General features: G+C 37.4%; 2 protein-coding genes and 2 non-coding genes across 6 annotated transcripts; 3 read left to right on the forward strand and 1 right to left on the reverse strand.

Annotated features, from left to right (window-relative positions):
• Positions 1–1017: 1017 nt before the first annotated feature.
• TRNAK-CUU (transfer RNA lysine (anticodon CUU)) lies at positions 1018–1090 on the forward strand. Its single transcript has one exon. It is a non-coding gene; the product is annotated as a tRNA-Lys (tRNA).
• A 1073-nt stretch (positions 1091–2163) lies between these two features.
• Positions 2164–2236, forward strand: TRNAK-CUU (transfer RNA lysine (anticodon CUU)). The gene has a single exon. It is a non-coding gene; the product is annotated as a tRNA-Lys (tRNA).
• Positions 2237–2388: 152 nt separating this feature from the next.
• Positions 2389–9233, forward strand: LOC135582933 (polypyrimidine tract-binding protein homolog 1-like). Of its 2 annotated transcripts, XM_065103457.1 has the most exons (11): positions 2389–2852; positions 3510–3719; positions 4492–4554; positions 4629–4702; positions 4776–4871; positions 5775–5832; positions 5915–6019; positions 6119–6200; positions 7670–7782; positions 8003–8429; positions 9071–9233. In XM_065103457.1, exons 1-10 carry the CDS (start codon positions 2664–2666, stop codon positions 8402–8404), a joined length of 1392 nt encoding a protein of 463 aa, XP_064959529.1. In that variant the 5' UTR covers positions 2389–2663; the 3' UTR covers positions 8405–8429; positions 9071–9233. The 2 variants fall into 2 exon arrangements, with proteins under 2 accessions (XP_064959529.1, XP_064959530.1); XM_065103458.1 differs by lacking the exon at positions 9071–9233 and having other exon boundaries at positions 2390–2852; positions 7670–7735; positions 8003–8147.
• A 427-nt stretch (positions 9234–9660) lies between these two features.
• On the reverse strand, positions 9661–15506 carry GBSSII-1 (granule-bound starch synthase 2, chloroplastic/amyloplastic). Of its 2 annotated transcripts, none has more exons than XM_065103456.1 (8): positions 15090–15506; positions 14040–14559; positions 13784–13848; positions 13520–13567; positions 13293–13442; positions 13095–13139; positions 11625–11798; positions 9661–10774 (listed from the first exon to the last, which is right to left on the reverse strand). In XM_065103456.1, exons 1-8 carry the CDS (start codon positions 15465–15467, stop codon positions 9818–9820), a joined length of 2337 nt encoding a protein of 778 aa, XP_064959528.1. In that variant the 5' UTR covers positions 15468–15506; the 3' UTR covers positions 9661–9817. The 2 variants fall into 2 exon arrangements, with proteins under 2 accessions (XP_064959528.1, XP_009395950.3); XM_009397675.3 differs by having other exon boundaries at positions 13293–13403; positions 13490–13567.
• Between the last annotated feature and the right edge of the window lie 373 nt (positions 15507–15879).

Here is a 15879-nt window from a genome sequence, read left to right on the forward strand (position 1 = left end):
ATGATCTTTTAAGTCATTATGGTAGATTCTTACTTGATTAATCCCATAAATCACCTAATAATCCTTAATGCAACATCGAAATTACATATTTAGTATTCGTTTTATACATATTATTATTCTTATTTTGTTGATGAACACATAACTACACAAAAAATAAAAGGTATCCTCGTAATATGTTTAGTGATGGTGAGGGGTTAATTGTATAATCCTATTAGTATCATGATCTCTATACTTAAAAAAATTGTATTAATAATTCTATGATTTTAAAAATAAAATAAATAACTCTATTTATCTTGACATCATCATCGACTACATTGATGAAAAACATAATATCTGACACTAAATATTAAATTAATATTAAAATGATGAGTAAAAAAATAATTTTAATATTCTTTTGACTTTATTGAAATAATAATAATTTTAATGTCTCACGTATTAGAAACAGAAAAATTTTAAAATTATCTTTCTATCCATCATCTTCATATTGATCCAGTACATGATATCATATGTTATATTTTTCATTAATGAAGCTAGTGACTTTAAGACAAATAAGATTATTTATTTTATTTTTTAAAAATATAAGAATCATAATATAAATATTTTAAATATAAGGATCATAATGTGTAATGTTAATAGGGCTAGAGAGTAATATATAATTAGCCCGACAAAAAAATTTTTTTTTTGAATTGATGATAATCTATATAATGACGTCAAATACAGAGATTTTATAAATTAGCTTTCGTTGATATGACAAATTAGTGTTATATTGGATTTACGATTTTTTGTTTTGAATCAATTGGAATAGTTTATTTGACAAAACAATTAGTTTTGTTCGGGATTTGAAAAAAAATCAAAGGATTGAGGTTTTTATACTTTTGTTATTTTAGATAAGATAATCTCAGGTGAATATATTTTAAGAAAAATTGGCTAGAAGTGAAATGTTTGAGGTAGACGAAATATATTTTATGTTACATAATATATTATCTAAAATAAAAAATAAGTAAAGTTATAATGTAAGCCCGTCTAGCTCAGTCGGTAGAGCGCAAGGCTCTTAACCTTGTGGTCGTGGGTTCGAGCCCCACGGTGGGCGTTTGAATTTGATACTTAATACAGTAAATAGATATAATAAAGACAGCTATTATTGCACATGATTTTTTAAGTCATTATGGTAAATTCTTACTCGATTAATCCCATAAATCACCTAATAATCCTTAATGCAACATCGAAATTAAATATTTATACATAATTATATATATATATATATATATATCTATTCATTTTATACATATTATTATTCTTATTTTGTTGATATATACATAATTACACATAAAAAATAAAAAATATATTTAGTGATGGTAAGGGACTAATTACATAATCCTACTAGTATCATGATCTCTATATTTAAAAAATTTATATTAGAAATACTATAATTTTAAAAATAAAATAAATAATAATATGTATCTTCACATCATCGTCAGCTACATCAATGAAAAACAACACTAAGTGACCAATGTAAAAAAATAGATAAAAAGATAATTTTAATATTCTTTTAACTTTATCAAATAATAATAATTTTAATACCTCACAAAATAAAAAAAATATTAAAATTATCTTTTTATCCATCATCTTAATATCGTTCAGCATATAATATCATGTTATGCTTTATGTTAACAAAGCTAATGACTTTGAAACAAATAAAATTATTTATTTCACTTTTTGAAATATAAGGATCATAATATAAATATTTTAAATATAAGGATCATAATGTGTAATATTAATAGGTTCCTTGAGGATAATACATAATTAGCTCGACAATAAAAAAAAATTATTGAATTGATGGTACTATATATAATGATGTGAAATACAAATATTTTATGAATTAGCTTTCAAACGAGTCTTAAGTTGACATGATAAATTAGTGTTCTATTAGATTTATGATTTTTATTTTGAATCAATTGGAATAATTTATTTGACAAAACAATTGGTTTTGTTCGGGATTTGAAACAAACATCAAAGGATTGAGGTTTTTATACTTTTGTTATTTTAGATGAGATAATCTCAGGTGAATATATTTTAAGAAAAAATGGCCAGAAATGAATATTATATTTTAGGTTGCCTGATATATAATATATAAAAGAAAAAATAAGTAGAGCTATAACATAAGCCCGTCTAGCTCAGTTGGTAGAGCGCAAGGCTCTTAACCTTGTGGTCGTGGGTTCGAGCCCCACGGTGGGCGTTTAAGTTTTCTTAATTTGATTTTTTTGGAATTAATTAATACATAAATCCGACGGCAGAGATAACGTTATTGATTAGTCCTTCAACCGGGTAACAAATCCAACGGCAGAGGGCGAGACCCGCAGCATACTTCGTGTATTTTCCTGTGTCATACCCGGAATACGACACGATCCGGTCGGTAGGGCTGCTCCCGGCTCCAGAGGAGGCGATAGAGAAGGAAAAGCCGACGAGAGAGGGGCGAGAGAGAGAGAGAGAGAGAGAAGTGACGGGAAGGGAAGGAAGGCGACCACGCTTCCTTTTCCGATTTCTTTCTTCTTTGTTTTTGATCTAATCTTAGGAAGAAGAAGCATCGTTGACGCTTTTGATCCATCCTTCGCTCCCTCCCTCCGTTTGTTGATCCTAGAGTCGGAACGAGAGGAGTGCTTTCGATGGCGCCGGGGCAGGGAACGCAGCAGCAGTTCCGGTATACGCAGACGCCATCGAAGGTGCTGCACGTCCGGAACCTGCCGTGGGACAGCGCCGAGGAGGAGCTCGTCGCCCTGTGCAGGCCATTCGGCAAGATCGTCAACACCATGTGCAACGTCGGCGCCAACAAGAACCAGGCCTTTGTAGAATTCGTCCGTACCGGCTCTCTCTGATTTCGTGATGTCTTGCTGTTCGTAACATTGTTGGTGCTGTAAAGACGCATTATATTCTCATCATTTCCTTCCAGTAAAATCTAGCGATTGCCGTGAATCTGTAATTATATACTCTTTAATTTGACTAAAATTAGTTTGTGTTCCATGATACTTGGACCTACATAGTGCTCATGCGATCCACCAAATTTGGACCTACAGGGTCATCTGGATTTTGGGCTTATTCTTGAACTTCCATACGGATCGAAGTTACCAAAATGACAAATGCTGCCTGAAACGAACCCTACTTTTCCAGGACTTGATATCTCATGGATTAGCAACCCTTCTGACTTGATATTCCCCTGGACAGGACTCAACTGTTTCTTATCTTCTTGATATACTAGATCCAAAATTCTGGGTATCAGAATGTAATTTAACACAATTAGGATTTTAGCTTTACAATCTCTAGGTCAGTTAATACATGTGTTTACTCCCTTCTGATGTAGTATGCTTGTGAATGAACTATTTAATTATTTTACTCATTTGTGAGGCCTTGCATCAGAAGAGTTATAGTTGCTACCTCTTTTGTATTAATTTTTAATTATTTTTTCAATATAAATTTTAGTGCATTAATCTTGAAAATTGGTTTTTTCTTTCTAGGCTGATCTTAACCAAGCAATTTCAATGGTGTCATACTATGCTTCTTCATCTGAGCCTGCCCAAGTTCGTGGAAAAACTGTCTATATCCAGTATTCTAATAGGCAAGAAATTACGAATAACAAGAGTACTGGAGATGTTCCTGGGAATGTCTTGCTGGTCACTATTGAAGGTGTTGAATCTGGGGATGTCAGCATTGATGTGATTCATTTGGTAAGTTCTGTTGGTTGGGTTCCCTTTGTTGTATATGATACGATCACCTTATTATATAGTGCAATTTTAGTTCTGTGAAGCATTTTGCAGGTTAGTGATGTGTGTGTGTGTGTGTGTGTGTATATATATATATATACTGCTCTTGCTCAATTCTTTTTGTTGTCTTCTAGCAGGTCGATGTTTACTTGCAGAAATTTTGTAAATGACCTATTGCATTAGGAGAATGGAGGCATTTGTTTTCCCTTCTTTATTATGAGTTATGACACCGCCATTTTGACATTTAAAACCTAGCCTTATATCCTTATAGAGTGATAATTTTTCAAAAGACTTGAGATTTTCAATTGGACTTCTTGACTTAAACAAGATTCATGAAATCTGGCAGTGTGTTGGTCTTCTATTATTTTCCAACTTATATATGGTTGATACTTTTTACTTGACCTGCTGGACTTTGAAGCTCTTCTATTCTTTAAAATGACTTGTCCAATTTTTCCATCTAATAATTTGTTGAGCTATGTTTCATAGCTGAAGCAGTTCAATCAACCATAGAAGATCTCTGCTGGAAAGAGAATACTTATGTATTTCATTAATATTTTGGAGAGATTTTTCATTAATATTTTTTGGGGGCTAAGGTATATCGAGAATCTTCCTTATAAGCGCCTATAGATAATTCCCACACATGAACTGAGATTCAGTTATGGGTGTATATTTATGGTCTATGTTGATTAAGTTACTTGACTCTTTTAACATGAAAAAGCTTTTAACTTTGTCTTAGGTGTTCTCTGCTTTTGGGTTTGTGCATAAAATTGCAACATTTGAAAAAGCTGCTGGCTTTCAGGTGAGACCACCTTTGACCCTTTTGCGGGATCTGCAGGCTGCAATTTACCTTCATTACTTTGAAACATTTTACAGGCACTAATCCAGTACACAGATGCGGAGACTGCTGCAAGTGCAAGAAATGCATTGGACGGAAGAAGCATTCCTAGGTTGCACATATTTTCCATGTGTTTGGTTTTTCCTCTACATTGAATTCTTGGTGATTGACCTTGAAAATGGCAGGTACTTACTACTTGAACACATTACAACTTGCCATTTGCGGATCACATATTCGGCCCATACAGATTTAAGTATAAAGTTCCAGTCACATCGTAGCAGGTACAAATTGGTGCTAGAAGTACAGAGGCTGTTAATGTTTTTGGCAATTTTATTTTGACATTTGAATGTGTTAAATCTTCTTATTCTCAATGCTTTTCTCAATTTTTTGGTCCATAGTAGGGAAGTAACATGAAACAATGATGAACATTAACTATATTTGCAATATAATATACCATAGCTTCCCTCTTGGTTTTTAGTATTCAATTATAATGAACTCTAATACCTAGTACAAGCACCTGACATGAGTTTGATGGGTTCTTTAGGCATAATATTTCTTTGACCTTAGTGAAATTTCTGAAGCTATGCCTCTGTCAGTTCAGTCTACTCCCATAATCAGGCAGGAAGTTTGCAAACCAAGAGACAACTTACTCCATCATGATTCTGAAAAATGAGCAATCCTTCCATATATAAGTAGCTATCTTTAAGATAGTAAACTATATCTTCTGTTGAATTTCTTATTATTATTATCTCTAGCACAGCACAGTATTTAAGCAGATTTTATAACAAAATGACTAGCAGTCTATTTATATATAACTGTTAAATTTTGTTTCTTTTGTTATTCTCTTATGCTTCAGATTCAGTCAGAATTGGATCATATTACTTTTTACAAATATTTTAATTGTGATTCAGTGGTGTACCACTTTAGTTGAGGTTTCTCACTCTCTCTTACCCATTACATTCCATTTTGCTATTGGTATGCTTTGCTATAATTTCAGTATATGTATCTCCAGTTTACATTACTACGACATGGTGACATACTATAATATTAGACATGCTTTGCAGTAGCTTTTCTTAATATCAAATGTATGATTTACCTGATTTATTCTATATGCAAATATTGTTGCACATTTGTATATAACTTATAAACCATAATAATCTGTCTTGATGTTTTTGTTTAAACAGGGACTACACAAATCCCTTTCTTCCTGTGAACCCTTCAGCAATTGAGGGTTCTGTACAGGTATTTTTTATGTATTAAAATTTACTTCTGCCACATCAACTTTTTTTCCTTTTTAGATACACCTATGAGAAGCCCTTTACAGCCACTGCTTGGTCCTGATGGAGTGAAAAAGGAGACTGAAAGTAATGTCCTTTTGGCTTCCATAGAGAATATGCAATATGCTGTGACAGTTGATGTTCTACATACAGTAAGGCCTATTCTATTTACCTCTATGTTTTTTATTTAACATTTCAACTTTTAGCTAAGCATCAACATAAAGGCACATAACATTCTTTAAAAATAACAGGTCTTCTCCACCTTTGGAACTGTGCAGAAGATTGCAATTTTTGAGAAAAATGGTGGCATGCAGGCATTGATACAATATCCTGGTGTGGAAATTTTTGAATAGTGTTTTATGTATGTTATCTTCTAGTGATTGACTAATTGCATATAGTAACTTTAGCTCTGTTTTTCATTTGATTGGCTGTGCAAATGTATAGAAATTGTTTATAAATGATCTCTCTCTTTGAAAGTCATAAGTGGAATTTGAGAAGGTTTTGTTGGTATCTTGTGCATGTGTTCATGTATGTACATTCATCAATGGTGGCTGAGGTTATAGATTCATACCTCAGTCAGATAGGTTACAATTATTTACAAATACATGTACATGTGTGTTTTGATGCAAACAACTGTATGCATGTGCATGTGTACACTAGTACATGCAGAGTTTGTTCTGTACCTCTGTTGATGCAGGAAACATGGGCGGTTAACTGTATGAAAGCCCCATGAAGGTTATCAACCCATCCTTTGCTGTACCTTGTGTTCATGAAGACATCCAAGGTGTCATGAGGTTCTGGCATGACGTCCTGGTGTCCCATCCAAGGTGTCATGTGGTGCTGGCATAACGTCCTGGTGTCCCATAGTGCCAACCCTAGGCTGAGGCCCTATGGATGGATAATTCCTTACACTGGGATGCCCTTATAGGTTAAGGTCTTTATTGATAGAGACAATTCTGATCATGTTCCCAGCCTTAGTATAAGTGTATTATAATGGGTTCATGTCAACTGTGAGGCCAATTAAGTTAGACTTTGAGATGGTTGCTTAGTTTAGAGTCGGTTTGGATCTACCTTTACAAACAGTCTTGACTTGATTTTTTCCCGTTTGGGTGGTCTGTTGTGCCGTCTTGGTTTCTCTATCTCGGTGTATCTTGATTTCTCTGATTTGAACCTTCTTTCTTCCACAAAAAAAATGTAGAGGAGGACATGTATTTCTTGTTAGGATGCCTGTATTTTGAGTTTGGTTTGAGATGAGGAATACATATATTTAAGGCATATTCTCATCTGAAGAATGAGGAGAATATTGGTGGCCTTTGGGACTTCTAGAATGACTAGGTTGCCAATCATTGCTAATATTAAAAGTGTGGTTTTGGGTAATCGTTGGCTGAGTGGGCTGCTTTTATATGTGTAGCTCATGCCAGGGAAGTCGCCAGGCCAGGATATTGACTCCTTTTCTTGGTTCAACTGGAATCTTACTCATTTATATTGCAATGAGGTTTATCTGGAGACAGATTTAAATATTATTATGCAAGTTAAAACCATTAGAAGTGGTATTAACCTGAGCAGTTAATTGCTGTTATGTGATCTGAGTGATCACCAGTGCATTGAATATTTTACAGGATGATTTTCATGGTTGAATCAACCACTTCTTTTTTTAATGTAAAGGATTTTGCTGGTTGAAATATAAAAAGTTTGCATTAATTGTTATTTATTTATTTATCATTATATTGTTCTTTTCTCCTATTTTAAAGTTAAATGGTTTTGCCATTAAGTCCTCAGTGTGCCAATTCTTTGTTCGTCAGATGTGACAACTGCTTCAATTGCCAAGGAAGCTTTGGAGGGACACTGCATTTATGATGGTGGTTATTGTAAGCTTCATTTGACATATTCTCGTCATACTGATCTCAGTGTTAAGGTATACAATTTTTTGGATTAAATGGAACAATATAACACTTAAGTTTATGGAACTCGCTTTCAGTGAAAGAATTTTCACGATCCATCAGGAAAGAAAATAAAATTGTGCCCCCTTCATGTCCTTGTTTTTTCTGTACTTGTATGCTTCCTGACGCTTCATTCCTTTGCTTGCAATGATGCTCTTATTTTGATTGATTGTATGTATATATGTTGTTATTTAGGTGCATAATGATAGAGGCAGAGACTACACTGTTCAGGACACTGGTGTACTAATGACGTCCCAAGCTCCTAGTTTGCCGACCACTACTGGTTGGCAAGTTCATCCTCAATCTACAACCACATATATTGGCAATGATTTCACAGCTACAGGACAAGTGACAGTTCCGCATGGCCAAGTGACGACATGGAATCCTAGCTTGTCAAGTGGAAGCTTTGCCTCAGCTTCTAACATGTTCCCCAGTCAGACATTTGCAACACCTGTTTCCCATTACCCAGTTTCAACCACTTCCAGTGCTCCTTCTGCGCTGCTTCAAGCTTCACAGGAGTCATCTCAATATGGTCTTCTGGCAAATGCACAGCCTGCTGCTGCACCAACCACCCAGCCTCCATACTACACTACATAAGCTGCATCTTCTCATATTTTTTTAGGTCAGTTGCATCTAATAAAATTCCTGCATGAATTTATTTGCAAAGTGTGTCTTAAAGGTCTGTGTTCTGTTGCATCTTACTAGTTTAAGACTGCATGGTGTTCGTTCAAGCCTAGAACAAGTGTGCCTTAATTATTTTTATTGTTACAGTTTTGCAATTTTCTCTTCTTGAACGTTTTGCGGTATTTTTGTCATTAGCAACTGGGCATATGTATCAGGTTGGCTTGACAAATTTTTATTCTCATAGTTGCATTTATGTTGAAGGAATTTCCAGATATTTCTCCTTTCAAATGGGTTTCTGTATATTTTTCTTTCTTTCTACTTGCAAATGTGTTCGAGATAACGCTGACATTTCCACAGAAATCCTGTTAACTATTCCTCCTTAGATAATTGCCCTCTTTGTTCAATCTCTGGGACATATTACATCAGCCCAGTGAACTCTGGAGCTACTTTATTCAGCTAATTATGTTTCATCATTATTCCTTTCAGTTTTTGTTGAAATAAACAATGGGCTGTTATACTATATTTTCATCATTATTTCTTGCAGTCTTGATTGAATAAAAATGGGCTGACATGCTATATTTTCATCATTATTCTTTCAGTTTTTGTTCAATAAACAAAGGGAAATAATGTGCCTTGCAGGCCTCTGGACTCCACAAGTGAAGCTGCCTTGGACATTTTCAATATTCACTCTACCATCCTGTGCTCTTTCTCAACTTCACCCTCACCTTTAAATGGACCTCTAAGATACAGAACTTTGGAGCTGTAGAAAAGTTTCTTAGTAGGAGCCTTATTAGCTACTCAATCGTACAACATTAGTTTCTTTTTACTTTGTAGTTTGATGTGGTAAGACGAAAAGCGACAATTTGTTTCTTAGGTTGTTTTGCAGGTAAGGATCGAAGCTGCACTTGAACCAGAAGGTGTTTTGTTTCTTCTCCCTTCGAAGGTGGTCTCCTTTCGAAGATCTGATGTCGTTTTCATGACTTAATTGTGCAGCAGTAGCTTTGACATATCGTCGAGTCTGGATTAGAGTCGACAAATTGGTGCGGCTTGCTCGTGATCTCGAAGCCTCGTTCGTTTCTGGCCTTCCATTGTTGACACTACAAGATGATACAGCCGAAGTCCGAAGAATCCAGCGGTAAACCAAGCTCATCTTTAACGCTTTAGGGAGAAACCTTTATGTCGCATCTTCTCATGATTTCCTCACCAATATGCAGTGTTGCGTTCAGCAGTAGCAATGAAATTAAGTATAATTTCATTGATCACAGGAATGAATCCTTTACGCTGACCCCAACCAGTTTACATTTCCTCCCTCCTGTATGTCAAACTAAATGCACCAAGAACGACACCAACACACCTTGTGAGAGACGTCCTTGTTCGCATACATCATCACCATTGGTACTTGGCCGCAACGAGGACTTCCTCGTAATGCTTAGCAGCATTATCCCAGCTCAGATCCTGTGTCATCCCTCTCGTCCGAAGCCCCTCCCAACTCTTCTTGTGATTCCAGTAGGTGTTCAAGCAGTTGCCCAGTGCATGGACCAGCATCCCCGACTCCGCCCTCTCGAACGTCCACCCGTAGCCCGTCTCCTTGAAGGGGTCAAAGGGGACGACGGTATCCCGAAGCCCGCCCACGGCGTGCACCACCGGCACCGTCCCGTACTTCATGGCGTACAGCTGGTTCAGCCCGCACGGCTCGAACCTCGACGGCATGAGCAGGATGTCCGCGCCTGCAGTTATCCTGTGCGCCATCTTCACCGAGAACCCAACCCATCCCCTGACCTTGTCATGGTTCTCTCTCTCGAACTTCCTCAGCATCTCCTCCAGGTCCGGCCTTCCGGTGCCCAACATGACCAGCTGCACGTCCTGGGCAACCATCCACGGCATGGCCTCCGCGATGAGGTCCACGCCCTTCTGGTGATCCAGCCTCCCGATGAAGCCGATCACGGGGACATTTCGTCGAACAGGTAGGCCGAGCTCCTTCTGCAGTGCCGCCTTGCAATGGAGTTTCCCGGTTTTGACTGTTTCCGAGGAGTAGTTGGTGTAGCCGTCGGAGCTCAAGTGGACGTCCAGTTCGGGGTTCCAGTCCTTTATGTCGATGCCATTAACGATGCCTCGGAACTTCCAGTCGCTGTCGTTTATGATCCCGTGAAGTCCCCAGCCACCTTGGGAAGTTTTGAGCTCCCATGCGTAGCCATGGCTGACGGTCACGACGCGGTCGGCGGTCTTCAGCCCAGCGGCGAAGATGTTGAAGTGGTCACCTCCAATCGGATCATACAATGTGAAGAGGTCCATGTACTTCTCCGGCAAGTCCAAATGGAAGAAATCCTCTACAGGACCGCGGCCCTGCATGAGACATCAGAATAAGAACGTGGACAAGAAGAACTATGCTACGGACTGAGTCCATATCTTGCTCATGTTCAATTCTTCTCTCTCTTCCTTGTTCACTTTCCTGCTTTCAGAATTTGTTCTTCTTGCTATTTTTTTTGTTTTTGGCAGATGATCTAAAGAAATATAAAGGAATGGCATCATCTTTATGTTGATTGGAATGACTTTTTTCTCTTCCTGATGGGAACTAAGAATTTTTTGTTAGTTGCAGAATGAAGCAACTTGGAAAAAGAAATCAAAAGTTGACAATTTGGTAAGAAGTTTGCATGTTTGATTGCTCAAGAAAGAGCTTTTGAAGCTATCGAAAAAAGACACACAATGAGTTCACAAGAGAAGGGTGTAAATTGCTTCATGTGTGATGAAAAAGTGCTATAGAACTTGAATAGTTCATAATAGACTATCTCCTTAAAAGAATATATATATATATATATATATATATATATATATATATATATATATATATATATATATATATATATATAATGTCAAAAAATGTGAAGCATGGAATTATGCCTGTAATTGGGTAAGCTAACTCCATGTGATGTGTCTCTAGATCATATGAACCATGGAAAGAGTAATTATCAAGAACAACAGATACATGTTGAAGAAAAAATGGAATTGCAGGATTATTATGGACAGGCAAAGAGAAGAGGATCTAGAAACACCAAAATCATGCTAAAAACCGAATCACAAAGATCGTAATCGAGGATTTACTGGAGAACTTGAGAATTTGATCCTTTTAAATGGAACTCATAAGCAACTGTATAACCTTAATGGATTTCACAAAGAAGAAGCTTAAAGAGCCAACCTGGTGTGCTATGTTGTGGATCACCAGAACAGATCTGGCATACTTCATCAAGCCCTTGTCGCGATAATATGCCTTCAGATAAACAGGTAGAAGTGCTGTGTGCCAGTCATTCGCGATGAAAGCCAAGTTTCCATCTCCATAGCAGACACCACCGCAGGGAACGTGCCAAGGGACCTGAGATTGAGTCAGTAAAAACAATAAAATGTGATTCACAAGACCAACTACATGAAATCTCTGCCTTTTGTGAGATAAGAATAAGGTTGGTATATTCGCTGAAAGGTGAAGTTAACAGTGTCGCTAAACTTGTTTTCTAGATGCCAGTGACTATTTGGTTGTATGATCTTCGTGATTGAAGAGTATAACATGAATGAAATGAGAATTTAACCGGAAACCGACTTGGCTTATCAGAATTGGTAGAAACAATGACTTCAAATTCTACATATGAAATATGAGGAGCAATTATTTTTCACCTTTACAGGTATTACTAGTCGGCAATCAGAATTCAGGACATCATCATAAGAGTAATATAGAGATGCAAGATAAAAAAAATTCTGGGTATTATTACCATAACAGAGACAAATCTAAAATATTTGGGTTCTTCTCGCTAAGTTTATACTTAATCAAACAACAGAAACATAGGCAAGTTGGTCAGAAGAACTCAGCTGTAAGAATCATGGTGAACGGAGGTAGCAAGACAGCCTTGACGACTGTTGAATTTGTGCTTCGCTTTGTTAGAAGTGTCTTTAGTTGTCTAAGTCAACCATTCTTTTGCTTTTTAAATTTACAGAAATCTTAGAATCTAAAGATGACATTGATGAAAAACTTTTTTTTTTTAACATAATAAAGGTTGTAACTTTACTAAAACTTCATTTATTAGTTTTGTTATGACAGAAAATTGCAATAGGGAATTCACTGAAAACCTTCAGTGTCAACAGTCATGAACCTAAAAGATGGAAATAAGTTTCTTTGTTATATATGCAATGGCAAATTCTTCACCAAATTGACAGAGAAATAAAATCTACTAAGAATCAGCAAGTATACACAAATTAAACATGTTTGAAACTGAACTGCTTCATTAACCTTCATTGTGAGGCCAAAGCCTCTTGTAAAAGCTCCGAGGACACTATTAACGGGCACACACCAGTCTGAATGCTTTACAATGCCAATACCAAACCAAAAAAATTTTATATGCAAAGATAGATATGGCATAAAAGGTTAAGCAGAAAAAGGGGTTGGAGATTGGCATTCACAACTATGTTATGAGCTCGAAATGCTAAGCTCAAAGCAGTAGTGAAATGACACCCAGATACAGTTGAACTCCCTATCGGAAACCCAGTTCCAAAGTCCCCTCATGCAATAATTTCAAATATTCTAACAGTACAAATGCTCTCTATAATTTTCTGATACTAAAGGATAACTGTTACATATAACATCATGGATGAAGATGTTAATAAGGACAAAAGAGATTACCTCTACGGCTGCCTTGCAGAACAAAATCATCTGTTTCAAGATGTCCTGCATCGATTACCAAAAAACAAGTTATCCACTGGAAACAAACAGCTGGTACATCTCATTCCTGTATTTTCAGTTCACTGAAAAGGCGATTAACTAATAGTAAATGAAATGGATGGACTCGTTTGCGAGGGTTGAGTTGTAGATCAAGTTTACCGGTCGGTTTCCCCCATAAATGTTATTCTCTTGGTGTTGGAAAACCGGATGATCGACAAATACAAAGTCCACACCATCAATGTAAGAATGAAAATAAGACACTTCCATATCCTGCACCCCAAAGTATGACAGCAATTGAATGAAACATGTCTACAGCTAAAATCTAGACATTGTGACATCACACATCAGCTTCATACCTGCCTATAAACTTTATAGCATCTGCGAACACCTGTATCTTTGGGTTCTGCATAATTGCCATACCTTGGGACAACAACCTAAAAATTGCAAATGATATGTTCAAATGGATATTCAATAGCAATACTAAGGAACTGATCTTTTGAGCACCATAAATCCAATTTAATATTGTGATCTGAACTTGCCATTCTAATTTATACATGTGAAATTGCTAGAGTCACCATAAGTAATAAAGATTTGAAGTACAAAAGAAAAGAAAAGAAGAAAACACGACAACAAATAAGGAAAAGAAGTACCATAACCCGATGCCCTCTTCTAGCCAAAGCTTTTGGCAGAGCCCCAGCCACATCTCCAAGCCCTCCTATTAAGGATAAAAAACATAAACATTAGTGCAGCTTAACGCAAGTTGACAATTAGTTATATTTCAAATATGACATTGAAATCACAAAATAAGGAGCATAGATCCTAAATATAATCTTGTTATACAAGAGAAAGGACTAAAACTATAGAAGATATGGATCGGCCATTAAAGGCATAAGTAAAATGCAATACCTGTTTTGGACCAAGGAGCACATTCTGCAGCTACCACTATCACATTCATGACATTCACCCCAGCTAAAGGAGGGTCATCCATATTCTCCTCCTCAGGATCTGTATCAGCTTCAGGATCTACACTATCAAACTCTGCTTCCGTTTGGTTCTCAGCATTCTCATCTTTGACACTCCTTTCAGGCTCTTTTACTAGAAATATTGGCTCAACAGGATTTGTAGTATCGAGATCGGTATCCTTCGCTAATCCAAGAGGATTGGGACTTAAACGTTCAGATTGTAGGCTATCATCACTTTCTCCTGTTTTCATTGGAGAATTTCTAGATTCAGACATCTTAGATTCAGTAGACGGGACTGAACCTTCAGAAACAGTGCAGACATTGTATTTTCCATTTGTCACAAGATGACTTGGACTTGGGTTGAAACTGATGTTTCTACGATCTTTCAAATAATAATTTATATCCTGATCTGCTTCAGCAGCTCTGCTTTCTAAATATGAAATTTGTTTCCTTCTTTCCACAATCTGAAGCAAAACGAGAAAGTCGAGCAAATGTGAGTAATCATATTAGCTTACATTCTGAGATGAGATGCATTAGTTAAGATCAACAAATGCATATTGGCTAAAGAGTATTCAGCCCTTAATCATGCTTCCAGTTCTAGAACAATTCAACCAATGGAAGTCAGCAGATAAGTGTCCTAACCTAAAATGAAAACTTAACTAAATTATTGTGGAAAACTATGCCTCTCTTTAGAAGGAAATAATCCATAAATCTGACCATAAACCAAATTGATGTTGCTCAGAGTTCTTTAATTTTGATATTACTCCTTATTTTACATGGAAAAGCATTTATACAGATTATAACTTTGTAGTTTCTCTCTTTGCTTTGTTTTGCTCTATGTATCTCCAATATCTTTTAGGACTCAAAAGGCAAGACAGAGATTAAAAGATTGACTCCGTATCATGCATTGAAAGATGAGTAGGCGGTGTAAAACAAGGCCCCATATCATCCTAATTCTGAAGAAGAAGAAGAAGAAATGGGCAGAGAGAGAGACCTGCTGGATCAAGTCCTGCTGCATTGCCAGAACCTTCTTTCTCTTGTTCACAGTAGCCTGAGCTGAATCGACATCGACATAGCCACCAGCAACAATATCATCCCCTATTCCCCCCTCCCCCTCAAAGCTGCTACCTTTTCCGGTGGCCCGAAGGCCCGTCCCCTTCTCCACCCCGACCAAAACCTCGCTTCTTCTCCTTCTCATCCGGAACCTCACCCGGCACCCACCTCCGCCGGGACCAATACCATTCTCCCTGCAATACGCCGCCACGACTGGCGGCCTGCTGCCGCAGCTCGGCTTGCTCTGGTGGACAACGGGGCTGTTACCACCGCCATTCCAGGCCTCGAGGAGGAAAGTCTGAGAACCGAAAGACGTCATCTTTGGGCCAAAAAAAAATGGCGCCTTTTGCGAGGAGTTCCGCACGCACGGAAGAGAGGGGGCGGCGGGAGGAGGATTTGAAGCGGAAAAGATGGCACGAGGAAAGCGTGCATATTCCCATGTGGGGACGGCGGCGCCCGGTCCAACGACGTCTGAGGTTGAGATTCTTCGAGAGGTTCAAGGCAGAGGAGCAAAGCCAGAGGAATGCTTGTGGACGGCGTCATGCGACGACAAGTGCGGAGATGACAGGCGACCACAAAGGCAAGTGCAAGCAGAGATTTCCCCTGTTCTGTGGTTGGACATGGCAATCAATCTATCAAGAGATAAAAAATCGTGCTTGGCTGTTTTGGAGAACCAATCCAAAAGGATTAGCATGTGGAAGACAAACTGCGGCATCACGAGCCATCATAGG

Source organism: Musa acuminata, chromosome BXJ2-4 (genome assembly GCF_036884655.1).
Source record: "Musa acuminata AAA Group cultivar baxijiao chromosome BXJ2-4, Cavendish_Baxijiao_AAA, whole genome shotgun sequence".
Lineage (NCBI taxonomy): Eukaryota > Viridiplantae > Streptophyta > Magnoliopsida > Zingiberales > Musaceae > Musa > Musa acuminata.

Bases quoted from the DNA above. Each gene is read 5' to 3' on its own strand.
- LOC135582933 (XM_065103457.1), top strand. From the start codon at position 2,664: ATGGCGCCGGGGCAGGGAACGCAGCAGCAGTTCCGGTATACGCAGACG. The intron at 3,720-4,491 runs GTAAGTTCTGTT...ACTTTGTCTTAG, and splicing joins GCATTGATGTGATTCATTTG to GTGTTCTCTGCTTTTGGGTT. The intron at 4,703-4,775 runs GTTGCACATATT...TGAAAATGGCAG, and splicing joins GACGGAAGAAGCATTCCTAG to GTACTTACTACTTGAACACA.
- GBSSII-1 (XM_065103456.1), bottom strand. From the start codon at position 15,467: ATGACGTCTTTCGGTTCTCAGACTTTCCTCCTCGAGGCCTGGAATGGC. The intron at 13,443-13,519 runs GTTCGCAGATGC...TTTTAGCTGTAG, and splicing joins CAGAACCCAAAGATACAGGT to ACATGTTTCATTCAATTGCT. The intron at 10,775-11,624 runs GTTGGCTCTTTA...TGTCTCATGCAG, and splicing joins TCCACAACATAGCACACCAG to GGCCGCGGTCCTGTAGAGGA.